We start from the raw sequence: 20,030 nt of genomic DNA, 5'->3' as shown, positions 1-20,030 counted from the left end.
AAGATTTTGTGTAATCAGCTTTCTTCCCTTGCAATTTGCTCAAGAGAACCAAAACTTAAACTGTTGGCTAAAGACACTATGGAGGGATCTTCCCAGCCAGAGGGTCAGCCATCTGCAAAGAAAAAGACAGAGAAAGCTCGGTCGGATTTTTGGGCTGTACTACCTACACCGGGCATCTCTTTTGAGGCTGGTGGAAGCTCAGAGGATCATCTGGTTTCCTTCTCAAATTCTTCTGCTGTGACCACTTCGGAGACTGTCATGGATCCAACTCCACACACATCCATGGATGCCTTGCAGACATCCACTTCGAATGTGCAGGAGGAACGGCAGCTGATATTTACTGAAGGGCCTAGAGGGTGTTCCTTGGGTATTAGTGAGGGAAGAGGTTCCAACTACCATTATAGAGTGTTGTTGGGGGTCAGAGCATCCTAAATTGTTTAAGGCTGCTGTCACACTTAAACAGAAGCATAAAACTATTCACATTTTGACTGCTCCTTAATATCCTCTGAGTGAATGGCAAAACTTCACTCATAGCCTGTTTAGTGCCCTTATGGCTCTGAAGTGTCCACAGGCGGGTTCTGTTCTGCTCTTCTTTAGTCTCCTCCCCCTCTAAAGAGGCCTAGGGAGCAGGATTCCTCTGATGATGATGCTGATTCTGATGAAGAGTCACTTATTTTTCTCTGATTCCTTCTCCATTAGACTAGGGTTCTGTAGAAGAGTCCATCAGTACTGACTGTCCTTTTGAGGAGACTTTGTTTGGTTATACTATTTCCAGAATGATGGAATTTTTCAAATGGGACTGTGCTGAGGTGTCTGATGAAGAGATACTGTCAGCTTCTGCAGATCCAGTCTCCTAGCCCTTCTGCTATTCCTCTTGCTCTTGCTGCTCTGCTGGATGCTTTTTCCACTGCTTCTCAGGCTCCTGATTACCAACCCCCTGCTCACAAGAAACCTGATAGGTTTTATAAAGTACCTGATGACTGCAAATTTCTCTATAAATGTCCCTCTGCTGACCCTTCAGTGGTGTCAATGGCATCTGATAGCCCTTCCAAATTATTGACTTCAACTACGTTGTTTTCCTCTGATAAGGAGAGCAGAACCATAGAGAGGCTAGGTAAGATAGTGTATACTTCTGCTACCCTAGCCTTTAGAGCTGTGAGCTGTCAGACACATATGACCAGGTATGTCTATGCTGTTCTCTCTCACGCGTATCAAGCCATTTCAGATCTTCCTGATTCTTAAGGGAAGACCTCAGTTCTGCCTTGCTAGGTACATCTTCCAAATTGCTCGCCAGTCTATTAAATGCAGCTATGATGTAGCTGATGCTTCATCTTGGACTGCTGCTTTTAGATCTGTTCTGATGAGGTATTCCTGGCTCAGACTTCAACCTTTGCCTGATAATATCAAGGCTAAACTTATCGATGCTCCTGTGGATGATAAGCATTTGTTTGGTGCTGCGGAGTAATTTTAAGTCTCTGCAGGAAAAGGGTAAGGCCTTATAGGAGTTGAAGCATATTTTTGTTTAATCTGTTTGCAAGTTTCAGAGGAATTATCATAACAAAAAGCAATACCAGCAAGAAAAATATTAAGAAATCGACAAAAAGGCTACTAACCTGGAGAAATAGAAATCAGATTTATTAAGACTTAGTGCCTCATCTTTCACAGCCTTCGAAGAATTATCCTAACAAGCCTACTTTTGTCTGTAGACAGTCTCACCCCTTCCCAAGGTTAAAAAAGATGGTAGAAGGGCTCCCGCTGCTAAGGCTACCCAAATTCCTTCTACTTAGAAGCCTCCTTTTCCTGACAAACCAGGTGCTGTCTGATAGTCCTTGCTTGTTCTTCAGTCGCATTCCTCATTCTCTGCGTCTTTCCCTGTCCCTTTCTTTTTGGTTAAAGATCACCCTAGACTCCTGAGTTCTTTATATCATTTGATAGGGTTATTACATGGTTTGGAAATTTCTTTCCCCATTTTTGGGCATTCCTCAGCTTCCTCAGGAACAGCTGCCCTTTTTTTACCAGAGGTGCTTCAGGACCTGTTTGCTCAAAGAACAATTCAAGAAGTTTCAAATCCTCTGAGAGGGAAGGGATTTTATTTTAGAATGTTTTTGGTCCCCAGGAAAGAGGGTACCTGGAAACCTATTCTGGATCTTTCTCTATTAAATACTTTTTGAAGGCCCCTTCCCTTTGGATGCTGCCCTTCAAACCTTGTTGCCTCTGTTACTTCCACAGTCTTTTCTAGTTTCCCTGGAATTTACACATTACTATTCATCCCCTTTTTAGGAAGTGTTTACATTTCTCTGTTGCTTCCTGGCATTTTCAGTTCTCTGCTTTACCCTTTGGCTTCTCTACTGTCCCAAAGGTCTTCACCAAATTTCTCACTCCTGTGATTATCTTATGCAGGTTGAGGGGGATACAGGTCTTTCCTTACCTGGATGACCTTCTTTTTCAGGCCTCCTCTCCAGAGATATTACTTCAGCATCTTCACTTTGCTGTTTCTCTCCTGAAAAACATGGGATTTACTGTAAACTTCCAAAAGTCATTCCGGACTCCTCAGGATCATGTTTTTCTGGGATACAGACTCCAGACTGTTCCAGTGTTGGCACCCCTGTCTCCTCCCAAGGCTTTAACACTGATTGTTTTCTTTCAATCCCTTCTTCCTCTGGCTTCAGTTATAGCCATGGAGTTTGTAAGGATTCTGGGTTTCCACCATTCCTATGCTCACTCTAGCCAAACTCCACACAAGAAACCTTCAGTGGTTTCTAATGTGAGCTTGGGTTCAACATTCTCATCCTTTAGATTTTCTAGTTCCTCTGCTTCCATGCCTCAGGCAGGAACTTCAGTGGTGGATTCATCAGTTGCCCCTCAACCCTGGGCTTCCTTTTCAACCTCCAGTTCCTTCTCAGGAACTCCTCACAGATGCCTCAGACATGAGATGGGGGAGAGGGCCTCCTTCAGTCCTCTGAAAGTGCAGGGTCTTTTGTCTCTTTGACAAAAGAAATACCACATCAGTGCCAAAGAGATGCGAGCTGTTCCTCTGGCTCTTCGGGCTTTACATTCTCTTTTCCATCCATGGACACTCAAGATTCTTGCAGACAAATCCACAGTGATGTGGTATGCCATCAAGCAAGGGGGACAATGTCTTATCTGCTATGCAAGTTAGCCCTTCAGGTTTGGGATCTGGCTATCCAGTATCCGGTGACTCTTCAGGCAGTTTACATTCCCTCAGATCTGAACTTAGAGGCAGATACTTTGAGTAGGTCCATAACACAATCCCACAAGTGGATGCCTCACAGGGATGTGTTTCTGAACATTTTCCACCAGTGGGCATACTCCTCAAGTAGCTCTAGTTACCTCCCCTCTGAACAGATAGCTTCCTCTGCTTTGTGCCAGAGCCCCATACCCTCTGGCCTGGAAAGTGTATGTCCTCTCTCTTTCTTGGATGGGGATGTTCTTTGTGCCTTCCCTCTTTTTCCTCTCATTCTGAAAGTCATGTTGAAGATAAAGTAGGGTGCTCCACTATCTTGCTGATAACTTCCTTTTGGCCCAGACACCATTGGTTCCCCTATTATTCTGCATTTAGCCAAGGGCAATCATCACAAGTTTCCTCACAGGCTGGACCTACTCACACAAGACAAGGAAACTCTTATCCAAACCCACCAGTACACTCTTCAACTGACATTGTGGGTGATAGGATTTTGATCCCCCATGAACATCTTTTTTTCTTTTTCTGAGGATGTGCTTCAGGTCTTGCAGGAGGCCAGGAAACCCACTAGTAGGAAATCTTACTTATCCAAATGAAAGAGGTTTTCTGTCTAGTTTCTTCTCATAACCTGGATCCACTTACTGTGGATGTTCCTTTGGTTCTATCTTATTTGTGTGAGATACTCAATGCTGGATTAGTATATTCTTCGGTTAAGGTCCACCTCTCAGCTATCTCTGCTTGTCTGCCTTGGACTCCCCCTTTAGCCTCTACATTTGAAACCAGTTTCTTAAAGGTGTCCATCACATTAGGTCTCCCAGGAAGCCTGTTCCTCCTTCCTGGGACCTTAATTTTGTTTTGGAAAAAATGATTCTGGCTCCTTTTGAGCCTGCTGCTTCAGCTTCCTTACAGCATTGTTCTTGGAAGACCGCTCTTCTTTTGGCCCTTACCTTTGCCAGATGGGTGCCTAAACTGCAAGCCCTTATGGCTGTTCCTCCTTTTTTAGTTTTCCAGAAGAATAGGGTGTACCTTCATACTAATCCTTCTTTTATGCCAATGTGATTAATGAGTTGTCTCATAATCAGTCTGTTCAATTGCCCATTTTTTCCCTTATCTGCCAATCTGTTAGTGAGAAGGTTTTGAACACCTTGGATTTGCATAGTCAACTTGGATATTATTTGGATAAGACTAAAGCTTTTCATAAATTTAAAGAGCTTTTTGTTTCTTTACATCCTAGGTCTTTAAGTTTGGATGTTTCCAAACAAACCATTTCTTCTTGGATATCTAAAGTGATTTATTTTTGCAATTCTTTTCATGGAGAGACCCTTCCTTCTTCTGTTAAGGTTCATTCTACTAGGGCTGTGGCTTCTTCTGGTGCTTTTTTCAAGGGTTTGGATATTAATTCTATTCTTGAGGCAGCAACCTGGACTTCTGTACATACCTTTACCAAACACTATAAATTGGATGTGATTTCTAGGGCTAGAGCTGGTTTGGCCATAGCCATTCTCCATGGCTTCCTAGAGGGTTCTGCTGGCTCTTCCTCCTCCCAGTCTTCTTTCTGAGCTTTTGTACTCTCCCAATTGTAAAGAATATTGCAACAATGCTATGGAAGGACATAGTACAGTTGTGTAAAATCTTACCATAACAGTAGATGTCCTTCTCTTTAATGTTGCAGTATTCACTACCCCCCTCCCCGGTCCTTTTTCCTTCTGGATGTGCCTGATACCTGCTGTCGTCCTACTATGTTTTTTTCTGAGGATGGTAGGTCCAGATGTCACCTTTATGTCCTACACCATGTGTGAGGAGCATATATATGATGTATGGCATACCCATTACAACCTAAAGGCTTTGGTATACTGGCCGAATGTCAGACTGCCCTAAATAGGGGATCCCTATTGTCAAGAATACTGCAACAATGAAGAGAGGGGCATCTGCTGTTATGGTAAAATTTTCCACAGGTGTACGTCCATTGCTGAAGAGGAAGCGGTTGAGTAGAGATCAGAATTTCTAAATTAGTGGTTATAGTTCTGTCCCAGAAGAAATTGGATTGGTCTGTCCAGGTGAGGAAGAGCATCTTTCTCAGTTGGAGCTGTTTAATATGTCAGTGTCTTATACATGAATGCAGGTAGAGAGGATTGGGACATTGACCAGTGGATGGTTACTCCTGCAGCAGTACTGCTGGAATTATATTGCACTGTGGTTTTGAAACTGAAACCAAATCCTAAAATCTTCATTTACCAGTCAGTAAATGACCCCCATTCTCACTTATGGTCATAATCTTTGGATAGTGACAGAAAGGAAGAGATTACAGAGACAAGTGGTGGCAGTTTAGTTCAAAAGGCTAAGGTTATGAGCTGCTAACAAGCTTAATTTTGTATTTGAGTTTTATTCTCTCTGTTTCAACTTGCCAACTGTAAGACTCTAAGCAACTCACTTAAGCAAACAGTGCTCCTAAGTTGTATGTAGGAAGGGACAGTTGTGCTCCGTAGGCTTACCAAGTTAGCAAACAAACAAATAAATAAAATTGTGTTTGTCCATAAGGTTTCTGGGCTCACTCTCCAGGCCAGATTGAGGAACTCAGCAGTTCATAAGGCTCGGAGTAGAGCCACTGCTCTTCATGATTTAGAGAAGCCAGTTGAAGTGGTTTTTGTACCTAGCAAAGAAGTTCCCTGGGCACTTCTTGTGGGAGGTATACCAGGCACTGCAGACTGGGAGAAGGCTCCTTGGTAAGCTCAATACAAGCTGAAGGGATTGCATCTGTTAGATGGTCTAGTAACAGCTCTGCTTTCTCTGGGGTGTTACTAAAGTATGGAAATGTAATTGGCCCTGTTCAGCTCTCTGCCATTGTGATCCACACTAGGATAAATATTTTGGAAACATGAATGAATAAGCATGTCATTTATTGCAATGTATGTAGTGGTACAATTTGTGTTTACTTCAGTGGACTGATAAAACTAGAAGGGCTACAGTTACTGTAGGGGCAGAAACTGATTTCATTTTGGTTATCATAGCTCTTTTCACCTTTCCATGGAAAGCTTCTGTAGAACATTTGTGCACATCTATTGGTTTTATATACTTGAAGTTATTCTCATCTTAATGAATATTTCCATTGTTATTCACAGGCTAATATTCCCTTAGATTCTGTTTATTACACCACACTAGAATTAGTAGCTTATGGTAGCAAGCATCCATTGCATTTTAGATTCCCACTGTGTTGAAAGTGTACCTGTTTTCAAATATAACGGATGCTTTTTTCCCTTATATAGTTACCACAGTTGTACAATTTTTTTAGAACATTTACAAGGTCTAGCTTATGATGTTCATCATGTTTCACTGTTGCATTCCTGACATGTGTGATTTCCCACCATGGATGCCCTTGGCTGGCACAACTACCAAAGTATATTTTCCCCTCCTGAAGCCAATAGATGCCTTGTCTGATGTCACTGCATTTGGATATAAAGGGAGTTGGCCAGTGCCATGACCTCAGATCTTTCTTGCAGTCAGAGTGTCCGAAGCAGAGTGCTAGTCAGTGTGTCGGTCAGTCCGCACTAGCGAAAGAAGGTGCCTAAAGCTAAGTACCCTGTTGGGGAACTTTACATGTGCTTTTTGACTAATGTCAGAGAAGGTTAATAGCTGTCTGCACTATGGCACACAGATACCACATCGGGACTTTCATTCCTTATGCATGACTTTTTTTTTCCCCCAAATACCTTTATTGAATTATCACTTGTGACATAGGCAAATTTACATTCATATAAAAATAATCAAACTTGTTCCAAGAGCTAGAGATTGCGTGACTATAAAGACTTTTTCCTGTGGATTTATTAGGTTTGAAAACTTGGCAAAGGTGTTGGTCAGAGCTACGAAGCTTCTAGTTAGGGATATAAGGGGAGATGAGAATTGCTAGTGAAGGACAGGCTAGGGGTTGATGTAAGATGGTATGTGTCAAGTGGAGTTGATAAATTAATAAAAAGCATACAGCCAAGGAAAGCAACTTTAATGTAATATACAATAAAAACAAAACTATTCAGTAAGCGCTTTCGTCCACACAATGAACTTCCTCAGGCTGAATAAGATTAAACGAAGACACCTTTTATTTAAAACCATTAATTAAATCACATGATTGTTTGGATATCTTAGGCTAATTGCTTAATGCTTTAGTCCTTTATGTTTCAAATACTCAACAAAATCTTCCTTATTATTTAGGCCAGGAGGGTAACGGGCATCTAATTAAACTTGCCATTTATATTCCATCCAACCTAACTCATCTTCTGCATCTAACTTTGTTTCAGATCTTTCTATATGATCTAAAATGTCCACTTTAATCGATTGGTTTTGCAATGCTTGCTTAAGTGCATTGTTATCTTTCTGGGCTGAAATGGTACACTTGTGTTCGTAAATCCTTTTATATAATTCCGTAGTTGTCTGTCCTATATAGAAGGAGTTACAGGACATACACTTAGCCAGATATACTACATATCTAGATTTACAAGTAAATTCTTTCTCTTTTAATGACCCTGTTGTTGATACTGACCTCCTCAACTCCTGTATAAAGATAATCACAAAAATTACAATTAAAACATTTAAACATTCCTACTTTGGTGTTAACACTTTTATACAGTTTCGATCGAAAGTAATTTTTGAAACTTTTCCCTCTTTTTCTGGGCAAAGAGTGGTGCCTCACCTACTTCTTTCAACAAATCTGGATTGCTTCTTAAAATCTTCCAGTTGCTACTTCCAATTTCTTTAATAGTCTTAGCATCTACATAATTAAATTAATTAAATTATTCAATTTCCTTTTTTTTTTTTTTAAACAAGAAACATCATCATTAAACCATCACTTACTACACAGGCAATCATACATTTATATTTATTTATTTTATTTATTTATTTAACATTTGTTTACCAGGAAAGTCCAACTTGGAATGAAGCCAATTTCCATCGGAGGCCCAGGGAGAAATGCTCCAGATGCATGTCTTTGTAACGTGGGAGGAAACCAGAGTATCCAGAGAAAACCAACACAAATGCAGGGAGGACATGTAGACTCCACACAGAAGGCACTCCAGCCGAGAATCGAACCAGAGAACCTCTTACTGTGAGGCGACAATGCTACTGCAGTGCCACTGCGCCATCCAATGATATTCATTCATATGAATGAAAACAAACCACACCAACACAATCCTAGTTGCAAGCAGTTTACATCACAAGCTATATTGACACACTCCCAGCTGCAAAACTTTATATATCACTTATAATCTACCTAATCTTTCTCACCCAAACATTATGTAGTTCATTTAAGTCCTGCTGCCTTTTAGGCCTCATTTCTCCCTTGTATGTATTGTTCCCACAATTCTCATTCTTTCCTATGTAGTTTGTTTCTACCCTTTTCTAAAGATCTCAATTCCAGTTGTTTTATCTCTGTTACTATATTCACTACTTCCAGGATAGTTGGTTTAGATTTTGATTTTGAGGCCAGAACACAATGTTTCTGTCTGTTTTGTGCTTGCTTAATAGTACAGCCATCAAGCATAGACTGTGAATATTGCTAAAAATTTTGGTGAGTCATCAGGGCATTAGTGTACCGTGTCATATGCTGGTCGAGCTGATGTAGATCTCAGTATGCAAAAAAAAAAAAAGAAAAGAAAAATGCACTTCAGATTTAAAACCTCAGATACACCTCATTCTCTGTAAGCCAATCTTCCTAGGCTTGTGATTGCCAAAGATGATGAGGTGCCTTTGCAGCCCTCTTCAATGACTGAGGTGTGGTTTAGGCTCCTATTGACACCTGTTCAGAGTCCGATATGCCTTTAGGTCCCTCTTCTTCCTTACAAGCCAAAGAACTTAGCTTGTTGATTTAGTCTGAAATTAGAATACATGCCTGGCTGTGGGAGCATTCCCTTTCTGTGCATATCAAATTCAGTCTCCTAGATGCCTCCTTAGACAAAGATTTGCTTTTTGGTCCTAAAGCTGAAGCTGTCCTTATGAAAATGGAGGATAAAGTCAAGTCTATGTAAACTGTCAAGGGCTTCCTTCAGGCCCAAACCCTTTGATTCATCCAGGATTATCCTACCAAACATTGGTTCTTCCCAGGCCCCCAGTCCAAGCCTAGACATAGGAAACCTTGTAGGTAAAGGAGCCAGAGGCAGCACCAGTTGCCAAGACAATGGCAGTCTGAACCCATTAGGGCTTTGGAATCATGTCACCAAGGACCTAGCAGAGAGCAGCCATGAATCTTGCATGGCACTCTCTTCCCCTCTCCCACATCCTCCCCCAGTCTGTGGGGAGGAAAGTGACAATCATTAACAGGGATCTATGGGTGCTAAACATCATTCAAAGAGGTTACAAACTCAAGTTCAAACTACCCTTGATTCGCTCAGGCTTCCCTGACATTCCAACAAACCAAAAGAGAGAGGCCTTAATCCATATAGAGCTTCAGTGCTCTCAAGGCTCTGTGGAACATGTACCAAAATCCAGACAATTAAAAGGTTTTTACTCCAGATATTTCCTGGTTCTCAGAAAAGAAGGTACCTGGAGGCCAGCTCCAGACCTGAACTCAACTGACTAAAAATGCTAACTCTACAAAAGCTACTGCACATGATATTCCCCCAACACCTTCATCGTGACCTTATATCTAAGAGAAATGATGCAGAAAGTTCTTGCACTTCAGAGCAGGGGTGAGTCACTGTCAATTCAGTGCTCTGCTCTTTGGCTTATCTATTGTGCCTAGGGTCTTACAGAATGCCTAGCCCTAGTGTTAGCCTTCTGTAGGACAAAGGGAATTTAGATTTACCCTTACTTGCAACAAGCCTAGAAAAGTCAAAGATGACCTTTATACCCAGTGCTTACTAACCTCAGTGGGGTTCGACATCAGTGCGCAGAAATCTCAAACCTCACCAGCAGAATTGTGTTTCTAGGAGCCTTACTGGTCTCAGCCATTCAGAATGCTTTCCTTCCTCTGCACAAGGCTGCCTTCACAAACCTTTACTTCAGAAAGATCTTGGAGAGGAAATATCTCACAGCCAGAGAGTACTTTAAGGCCCTGGGATACATGACCTCTTGCATTCTCGTGATCTCCTTAGACAGACTGCATATGAGAAAGCTGCAGTGGTATCTTAAAAATGTGTGGTGCCAAGCTGCCAACATTCACAGTATCTCAGCTGCAGAATAAAACTGCTTCCTTGCCTCAGGAAAGAACTTGCCTATGCTCTCTCAATCAGGGCCTTCCCTTCAAAATTATCCCTCAAGACCAAGCTCTGACAATAGATTCATCAGAAATAGCCTGGGAGCCCACTTTATCAACTTCCAGACTCAAGGCAAATGAAACTCCAAGTTCAAAGACAAGCACATCAACCTAAAAGAAGTAATGTCAGTCCAAAAAGGCTTGATTGCCTTTTAAAAGAAATGGAAACCCAGAGTCGTCCTGGAGAAGATGGACAATACCATAGTTATGTGGTACATAAACAAGTGGGAGGCACTCTTATCCCCCCTTGTTGCCTAGCCATGGACTTTTGGGAAACAGAAAACTTCCTGGGAATGCATCTCAAGGCACAGTATCTATGAAGAGAAAGCAGTCAACTAACAGATCACCTTAGCAGGGGCCTGTCAAACTCCCATGAGTGGCAACTGCATCTGGGAATATTTCTCAACATAGCTGAAAAATGAGGAGTGCCACAAGCAGACCTTTTTGCCAAAGGCAGATGCCTTTTCCTTTCCTTGGACAGGCCTATTCCTTTATGCCTTCTCACCATACCACTGCTGCCCAGGGTATTGCTGAAAATAAGGGAACAAGAGAACAGGGTAATTCTAATAGCCCCAGTTTGGCCAAGACAGCACTGGTACCTTCTTCTCAGTCTAACCAACAGGGAGCCATAGTAGCTTCCACAGAGAGTGGACCTGCTAACACAAAATAGGGGGCACAATAATATACCACAACCTGTACACACTCAAAGTGGCAGCTTAGATGATACCTTGATCCCATGGAAAGCATATCTGTTTCACAAGCAGGTCCTGGACATTCTAAAAGAGGCCAGGAGACCTAGCACTATGAAGTATTACTCTGCCAAATGAAAATGATTTATTCTTTGGTGCAGACAGAAGGGACAGAACCCTCATTAAGCTCAGATCCCCTTCATCCTGTCATACTTATCCAGCTTTTTTGAAAAAGGTCTGTCTTACTCTTCTATAAAAATCCATGCTTCAACTATTTCTGCCTGTCTGGCTTCTCAACCTCCTCTTTTTCCACATCCTCTCATGAAACTGTTTCTGAAAGAGGTTGTCCACATTAGGCCTCCCAGAAAACCTCCTTTTCCTCCCTGGGACCGCAGTTTCATTCTGGAGAAGTTAACCCTTCCACCATTTGAACCAGCGGCTTCTGCTGATATAAAATTCCTGACTTGGAAGACAGCCTTCCTGTTGGCCATTACCTCAGTCAGAAAGGTGTCATAGTTTCAGGCTCTTATGTTTGTGGAACCTTTCATCACTTTTCACCCAGATTGTGTGTCTCAGGACCAACCCTTTCTTTATGCCAAAGATGGTGACAGAGACATCTTTAAACCAGACCATACACTTACCTATATTCTTTCCTAACCCTCAGAACAAGGGAGAAAGGATCCTCATTTCTTTGGATATGCAAAGGCAACTGCGTTACTACTTAGATTCAAGAATGTTAGGAAAAAAAAGACCAGCTTTTTGTGGCCTTTCCTAGTAACTCTGAGGGAGGCCAGTTTCAAAACAAACTATTTTGAAATGGATCTCCTACTATATCTCCTTTTGCTACAACCATCATTGTAGAAACCTATTGATGCTCTGAGGACACATTTCACTAGGGCTACTGCAACTTCTACTGCCTTTCTTAAATGGGTGGCCACCAAGGACATTTTGGAAGCAGCTACTTGGTCCTTAGTGCATACCTTCACCAAACATTGCCATCTTCTACCTTTTCTAAGTTCAGAGCAAGATTTGCCACTGCCATTTTGCAGCGCATCCTTGCCTCTCTCTAATCTTTCCACCCTCTTTTTCAGCTTTGGGAATCATCCTACAAATAAGGACTGCAACAGTGAAATGTAAATAATACAGTATAGTTGTGTACACTGACCATAAATGTAGATGTTCGAGTGTATTCACTGCTGCACTATTCTTTCCCTGCCTCCCTCCTTCCCCTCTGGCCTGCGAGTTAGGCTGGAACATTCACCTTCTCAGTCAAAGTGACCCCTTCCTCCTTTACACTTATTCTGAAATACAGAGTCCCAGACTCCTGGCCTCAAGGAAACAGTGGGGGACTCCTACTTGTTGGGGTCATGGTACCAGCCAACTCCCTTCATACCCAAACTTAGTGGCATTGGATAGGGCATCGGCTGGCTTCAGAAGGAGAGGAAAATATTCTCTAGTAGTCAGGATGGCCACGGGCTTCCATAGCGTGAAATCCCACAAGTCAGGACTGCAACAGTGAATACACTCAAACATCTACATTTATGGTAAGTGTACACAACTGTACTTTTGCCAGATTAGATTTTGATGACTTTGGGTGTGCATGCCAGCTCATCTTTTGCTTCCTTTATTAACAGGTACAAAGCCAGAACACTTTGCTAAAATTGCTTGGAAGAATCATAAGCATTCAACGAATAACCCGTAAGTACCTCAGTTTGTTAGTTATCTATGAAAAATCATACAAAGTTATTCCAAATACACATGTTGAAATCAGTTTTAACTTTGTGTGAACTGCTGAGATCCTTTGCCTGAGCATTAATCCTCCACATTATTGGGAAGAGTCTTGAGAAATATGAATTCTAGGATGTGCAGTAGGAACATTGCAGAGGAATTTCAGTCTGTAGCACTGACACACGTGATACTAAGGGGCAGATCCAACAGTGGTGTAGATGGAGGAGCTAAAAAAAATCTCAAAAAGTCTCTGGTAGAGGGATCTTGCTCCTCGCCACAGGAAAAAAGAAAGAAAGAAATCAAAAATTTGAAAAGAAATGTTGCATTTTGGTGATTTCTTTAAAAGGAATATTAAAAGTATTTGTATTTAATTTTGTTTACCGGTTTAGTCACTCTATACCTTGATGAGTACGTACTATGAGATTTTTTTTTCATTCACCTGTGCTACCACCAGTTCGGTACCTTGTTCAACAAGATGATTGCCCTAATATTTATGATATACAGTTGATGAGCTAGCTGGCAGTGCTAAATTGTGTACTTAACCATAGCAGTTGTCATGGTAAGTACAGTAATGGCAAGATGTAACAAGACTGGAAGATTGACTGCATAATTGTTCAGCTTAAATGCTACAGCTAAGAAAAAAGACAGACAAAATATAAAATGACAATATTTTTACAGGTGAACAGCATCACGACGAATGGAAAGAAGCTGCACATTGAAGATGGAGAGTGTCTTCAGACCTTTGGGTCTTGAAGGAAGCTCATTAGGTTCAGGACAGCTGTCGAGTATCTCTTGAATGTTGTTCTGTCTAGAAGGAGGTAGCATTGGCTGCACTGCTTGAATAATGGGTACTTGTGGTAGCTCTGAAGTTGTCCTTGTCAGACTTGCTCACGTTGGCTTGTCTGATATCCCCATTAGGCAGATAGTAAGCACTTGTTAAAACAATAAATAGAATCACGCATTAATCAATTATTAGGAAAAAGTTTAGCACTTTTATCTTTACACTTTGGACTTCATTAAACAAATTAAGATGTAGATTATTGAAATGCACTCCATTTAAGATAATGCGATCTACCGATGAAAATCATAGCAGGGAAACCTTTTTCTTAAGTTATTTAAGCGTCCTAATTTAATTTTTTTTTCTTTTACTAAATAAAATTGAACAGGTCATGGTTCAGTCAGACAAGTTTGGAGCACCACTGTATTGCACTCCAAAGGCAGAGTTGCTCCCAGTTAGCCTTTAGGCTTCTGGCTCATTATAACACAACATCCTGCAACATAGCTTTGCCCTCTGCTCACATACCTGTTGATTTGAAAGACATGAAAAACGTATACCAGGTCATGTCATAATTCCACACCAGGCTAATACCAACATTTTTATCTTTTTTTTTATTTCCCATTTGTCCTCACATTTTTTTATGATAACTCCCTTATTTAATCTCTCTCAAACCAATATTTCCTATTTCCCCTGCTGGCCTGTATTGCCTTCTACTCTCTACTACTTAACCATAGTACTGTTTAACATGCTCAACTCAGTATTTACTCCTTTGTGGTTCTGCAGAGGAAAGCCTTTACTTCTGCCACCAGAACTACCAGTTTCTTTTCATCCTCATTTTGCATTTATGTTGTATATTTTCTGTAGGTTTGTTTGATGTTTACATTCTTCTCTTACCTTTGTGTATATTACTGTGAGTGATATTGACCATCTGTTGTAATTTGTATTCTGTGGAGATGTTGTCCCTAGGCCTCCACTGAAAATGGGCTCCTGCCCAGTCAGATTTTCCTGGTAAACAGATGTCAGTAAATAAATAAATTCTGGTAATGCATTTAGTATGACACTCCCTAAACTCTTCCTCAGTATTACAGCACAGCTTTCCTTTATTGGAACCCTAAGAAATGTAATTCTTAGGCTATTAATATTAGGTCATCTGCTTTTTCATATTCATAGATTCATAGGTATATACTAGGCTGGCAACCACAACAGCCCTTAAAAGCCTAGCCGTGCAACCCAGATGTGACCACACAAATTTGATTTATATAATGGGTGATTTACTGACTGCCTCTGTCCATCAGAGATATAGGTGCCATATGGGTCTATATCACAACGTTGAATGATAAAAAGAGCTAACGCTCTTTTATCGAGCACTAAAAACTGAAAACAGTAAATGTCGAACACATGAAACAGTGATTTTTTTTCCCAGGTTAAAAAAAAATCGCTGCTCTGCAAAAAAAAAAAAAATCCAAACACAAAATAAAGTGGGGGAATTTGCCCCCACACCCCCTGATATGGGGGGCTGTGCCCCCATACACCCCCTACTTAAATATATCAACTCTGAGATCGCACCACAGTGGAGGAAGTGGCAAAGTCCCAAAAACGGCCCAGTGATTTTTTTCCCTTCGGAAAAAAATTGCTGTTCCGTGTGTTCTACATTCAGTGCTTTCGACTTTTAGTGTTTGATAAAAGAGCGTTCGCTCTTTTTATTGTTCTGACTTTTAATATAGATGTGTGCCAGACTAGGGTTGAATTTCTGATTACCTACCCATTTTTTCCAAGTTGATTTTAAATAGGGATAGGGAGGAATTAGAAGTTATGTACCTACCATAACGTTCCATGTTAGTTGTCTTCTCTCGCCTTCTTTCTTGCTGGATGGGTTCGGAGCCGATCCTCGGCTCCGACTCGGCACTTTCTTAGCTTGAGAACTCCTTTTACCAGCTCGAGGCAACCCTATATCCCATGATGCAAGGCGGGACTACCTCAGATCTCGTTTGGTAGCTAACATACCCTGCTAAGGATAAACCTAGAACAACTAGGAAACAACAACTCCTAACAAATGACTCTCCTACCTAAGAGTCAGGAGAGAACAACCTGAGAAGAGGAGACTTTTCAAGATCTGTCCAGGCCAGGGGGAAGGAGGGAGGGACGCAAGAAAGAAGGCGAGAAGACAACTAACATGGAACGTTATGGTAGGTACATAACTTCTAAATGTTAAGTTGTCAATCTCGCCTTCATTCTTGCTGGATGGGACCGCGTCCCTAGCACCTGTATCCCGGGTGGCTCAATGGAACAGACTCTTGAGAACTGTGGAACCAAAACTGGCCCTATCTCTGGAGGCCAAGTCCAACTTGTAATGAGAGACAAAGGTATGAGGCGTGGCCCAAGTAGCTGCTGCACAAATGGTATCAATGGGTAGTCTATCCTGAAAAGCTGCAGAAGTGGATAGACTCCTAGTTGAGTGTGCTTTTGGCTTAGAAGATAGTTGTTTGCCTCTGAGAGAGTACACATAGGAAATGGTGGAAGTCAACCATCTGGATAAGGTCACTTTAGAAACTGGAAGACCCATCCTGTTTTCTGCATAGGAGACAAATAATTGGTCCGATTTTCTGAATTCTTTAGTTCTATGCAAATAGTACCTGAGCTGACGATGGACATCCAAAAAATGCAGTTTCTGTTCAGCTCTGTCGGAATAGTTTGGGAAAAAGACTGGTAGATCTATAGATTGGTTAATATTGGTTTGAGACACGACTTTGGGGAGAAAGGAAGGGTTAGTTCTTAATGATACCCTGTCCTTATGAAAACCAAATAAGGTGAACGAATGCAGAGAGCTTGAATCTCGGAAACCCTTCTTGCAGAAGTGACAGCCAGTAAAAATATAGTTTTCCAGGTCAATAACTTCAAAGAGCATGAAGCAGACGGTTCAAGGAGGTAGTATCAAGGATGCCAACATTAAGTTTAGATCCCATTGCGGAGGAGGATGCTTTATAGGTGGTTTTAGGAGAAAGGCCTTGCATAATCTATGAGACATAATGTTATTGTCATGCAAGCCAACATGATACTTGGAAATAGCAGCCAGTTGAACTTTGACTGTAGATGACGAGGATCCTGAATGAAAAACCTCCGCCAGGAAATCTAAAACAGAATGTACAGGAGCAGTAAAGGGATCAATATTTCTGGAGTTTGCCCAAATAGAAAAACGTCGCCACTTGCTAGCATAAACAGTCCTAGTGGACGACTTCAAAGAAGACACTAAAATGTCTCTGACTGAGTCAGAAATCATCGGTAGCCTGGCTAAGGAAGGAAGTGGAGCAACCAAGCAGTGAGGTTGAGAGAATGAATGGCCCGGTGCTGCTGACCCGACTGGTGGATCAAGAGATCCGGAACTGGGTCCAGATGCCAGGGCTGCACCAGAAGGTGACGATGCAGAGACGGAAACCAAATTTGTCGAGGCCAATATGGAGCAATGAGGATCAATTTGGCTCTCAAAACGGTGGCTTTCTGAATGACTTGTGGAATCAAGGGAAAGGGAGGAAAAGCATATAGAAGTCCCCGAGGCCAATCCTGGGTTAGAGAGTCTCTCAGGGGTTGGCCTGGAAGGGGAAAGAGAGTGAAATAATCTGGGCACTTGTTGTTTTGAGGAGTAGCAAAAAGATCGCAACAAGGAGTGCCCCACTTCAGAAAAATCTGATCCACTACAGATTGATTGAGAGACCACTCGTGAGGCATCAGAATAGATCTGCTGAGCCTGTCTGCCAATAGGTTGGACCTGCCGGGGATGTGCGTTGCTATCAGAAACCGCTGAGAAGAGATCACCCATTGCCAAAGTCTGAGAGCTTCTCGACATAATGGATAGGACCTGGTTCCGCCCTGTTTGTTGATGTACCAGACCACGGACATGTCCGTTTGTACTGCAATAGTCCCCGTGGGAAGAAAGACGTCGAGGGCTTGCAACGTTAAAAGCACTGCTCTCATCTCCAGGACATTTATGTGCAGATGGTATTCTATGGGTTGCCACGTCCCGTGGACCATCCTGCCCTGATAATTCCCCCCCCACCCGATCAGAGAGGCATCCGTAGTGACTGTGGCAACTGGAGGAGGGGGAATAAAGGGTCGGCCCTGATGAAGAAGCGGGGAAGATATCCACCATTCCAGATGAGCCCTGCACGACTGTGCGACTAAGATTTCGTGCCTCATCGGGAGACTGTGGTACGACCACTGCGTGAAAAGCATCCACTGCAGAAGACGCATGTGGAAGCGAGCTAGTGGAAGGAGAGCAATGGCCGCAGCCATAAGACCTAGAACCTTCAGTATAAATCTGGCTTTGATCTTGTTGCTCTGCAAAAGAAGCCGAACAAATTTTTGGATGTCCAGAATTCTTTGATCTGTTAGTCTGGCTGACATTTGTACGGTGTTTAATTCTGCGCCTATAAAGGTGATAGATTGGCAAGGCCGCAGAGAAGATTTTTCGAAATTTACTGAAATTCCCAAACTCCTGCAAAGCTGCAGAGTGTAATCTCTGGTCAGAAGAAGTTGACACTTGGTGGTGGCGGAGAGGAGCCAGTCGTCCAAATAAGGAAATACCTGGAATCCTTGACGTCTCAGATGAGCTGTGACCACTGCCATGCATTTGGTAAACACTCTGGGGGCTGAAGTGAGGCCAAAGGGCAGGGCTCTGAATTGGTAATGACTGGTCCCTAGCCGAAAGCGGAGAAACCTCCTGGAGCGCCTGTGAATCTTTATGTGATAGTACGCATCCTGAAGGTCTATAGAGCACATCCAGTTGTCCTTGCCCAGAAAGGGCAGAATGGACTGAAGCGTGACCATCCGGAATCTTGCCTTCTTGACAAATCTGTTTAGATTGCTCAGGTCTAATATTGGTCTCCAATCTCCCGTCCTTTTGGGGACCAAAAAGAATCTCGAGTAGACGCCGGATTCTACCTGGTCTGCCGGCACTGTCTGGACGGCTCTTTTTTCTAGGAGTTTTGAAACCTCCTGTTCTGCCAAATCCCTTTGACCGGGTGAGATGTCTGGAAGGGATTGTAGAGGTACGGGAAACCTTTCGAAGGGGATTTTGTAACCCTCGGATATAATCGACTGTACCCACATCTCTTGTGATAGGGATTGCCAGGCTACTGGGTACAGTGAAAACCTTCCCCCGACTGCCTCCAAGGGTGGACAGTTGGGCAACACCTCAGGGATGTTGAAAAGGCTTCTCAGGAAGAGACTCCCTGTTGCCTTGGTTCTGAGGACCCCCCCTGCCTCTAGGGCGGCGTCTATTATTGTTACCCCCTCTGCCTCTGGGGGTAAACTGACCACGTGCGTCCGGTGTAGCTCCTTGGGCTTTACGGAACCACATCTTCCCCCCCTTCTGACCCTTGGGATATGGTCTAGAAGGAGTGGAAAACTGGACTCCAATGGCAGAAAGAGTTTTACCGTCCTGCTCACACCTGGTCAAGGTATCCTTCACCTGAGGTCCGAACAAAGCCAAACCATCAAAGGGGGTATTAGTGAAGGGCGCCTTAAAGGGGTCTGCAAAATTACAAAGCCGCATCCAGGCTTGGCGTCTAAGAGCAACTCCTGTGCCTGTGGCCCTGCTCACTCCATCGGCCGCATAAGATATGAGCCGCATGGAGGAGTTAGATATGGAATTTAGGATAGCAAGCTGCGAGGCAATCTTTTCCTGAGCCCCAGCAGCAGAAGGATCCTGAACTACTTCACCCAGTTCTTTGAGAACATCTCGTTGAAGCCTGGTGAAGTGACAAAGATAATTCAGCGAACGCATAGCAAAGGTCGCTGAAGAAAACATCCGCTTTCCATACCTGTCCATGGTCCTAGAGTCCTTATTAGGAGGATGGACAGGTACTGAAGGATCCGCCAGTTCCTTCTTAGTGGCAGCCGCCACCACCATAGCATCCACCGAGACACCCTTGGAAAGGAACTGTTTGTCCGAAGGGGCCGTAATGAATTTGGATGGTCTTCTGGGGACAGGTTCCACAGAATCTGGAGCCGCCCACGCCTTCCGAGCCACTACCTGCATAAGTGGGTCGAAAGGCGGAGACACCCAGGAGGTGGAGGGTCGGGATCCAAAGCCTCCAGGTATACCGACTCATCCTCGGAGGGGTCAATGGAGGGCCAATTCCCCCTCTGTTTGAGGAGCTCAAGGATGTCTGAAAAGGAGACATCCTCAGAGGGGGACCGTGGGGAACCCTCCGACTCATCTAAGTCGGTATCAGATGTAGTAGACTCAGGGGAGTCTGTGTGTTTCCTCTTACACGTCCTCTTCCGAGGGGGTTCCCCTGCAGGATCAGGAGAAACCTCGGAAGAGGAGGAAATTCCCAGTGGGGAAACCTGGGGCGATGGATCCCTGGGCCTGAGAGCAAGAGGCTGGCAAGAGGCGTC

At 43.0% G+C, this 20,030-nt stretch overlaps 1 protein-coding gene across 1 annotated transcript in view; it reads left to right on the top strand.

The window, feature by feature from the left end:
- SCP2 (sterol carrier protein 2) overlaps positions 1-20,030 on the top strand; it is an 854,319-nt gene that overhangs the window by 73,364 nt on the left and 760,925 nt on the right. The window contains exon 3 of the mRNA XM_044085453.1: positions 12,763-12,826. Within this exon, the coding sequence (XP_043941388.1) occupies positions 12,763-12,826 (64 nt within the window). The remainder of the gene's footprint in view (positions 1-12,762; positions 12,827-20,030) is intronic.

This window comes from Protopterus annectens, chromosome 10.part0 (assembly GCF_019279795.1).
Source record: "Protopterus annectens isolate FY-2018-M chromosome 10.part0, PAN1.0, whole genome shotgun sequence".
NCBI classification, from domain to species: Eukaryota; Metazoa; Chordata; order Ceratodontiformes; family Protopteridae; genus Protopterus; species Protopterus annectens.
This window is presented reverse-complemented; position numbering and strand designations above follow the sequence as displayed.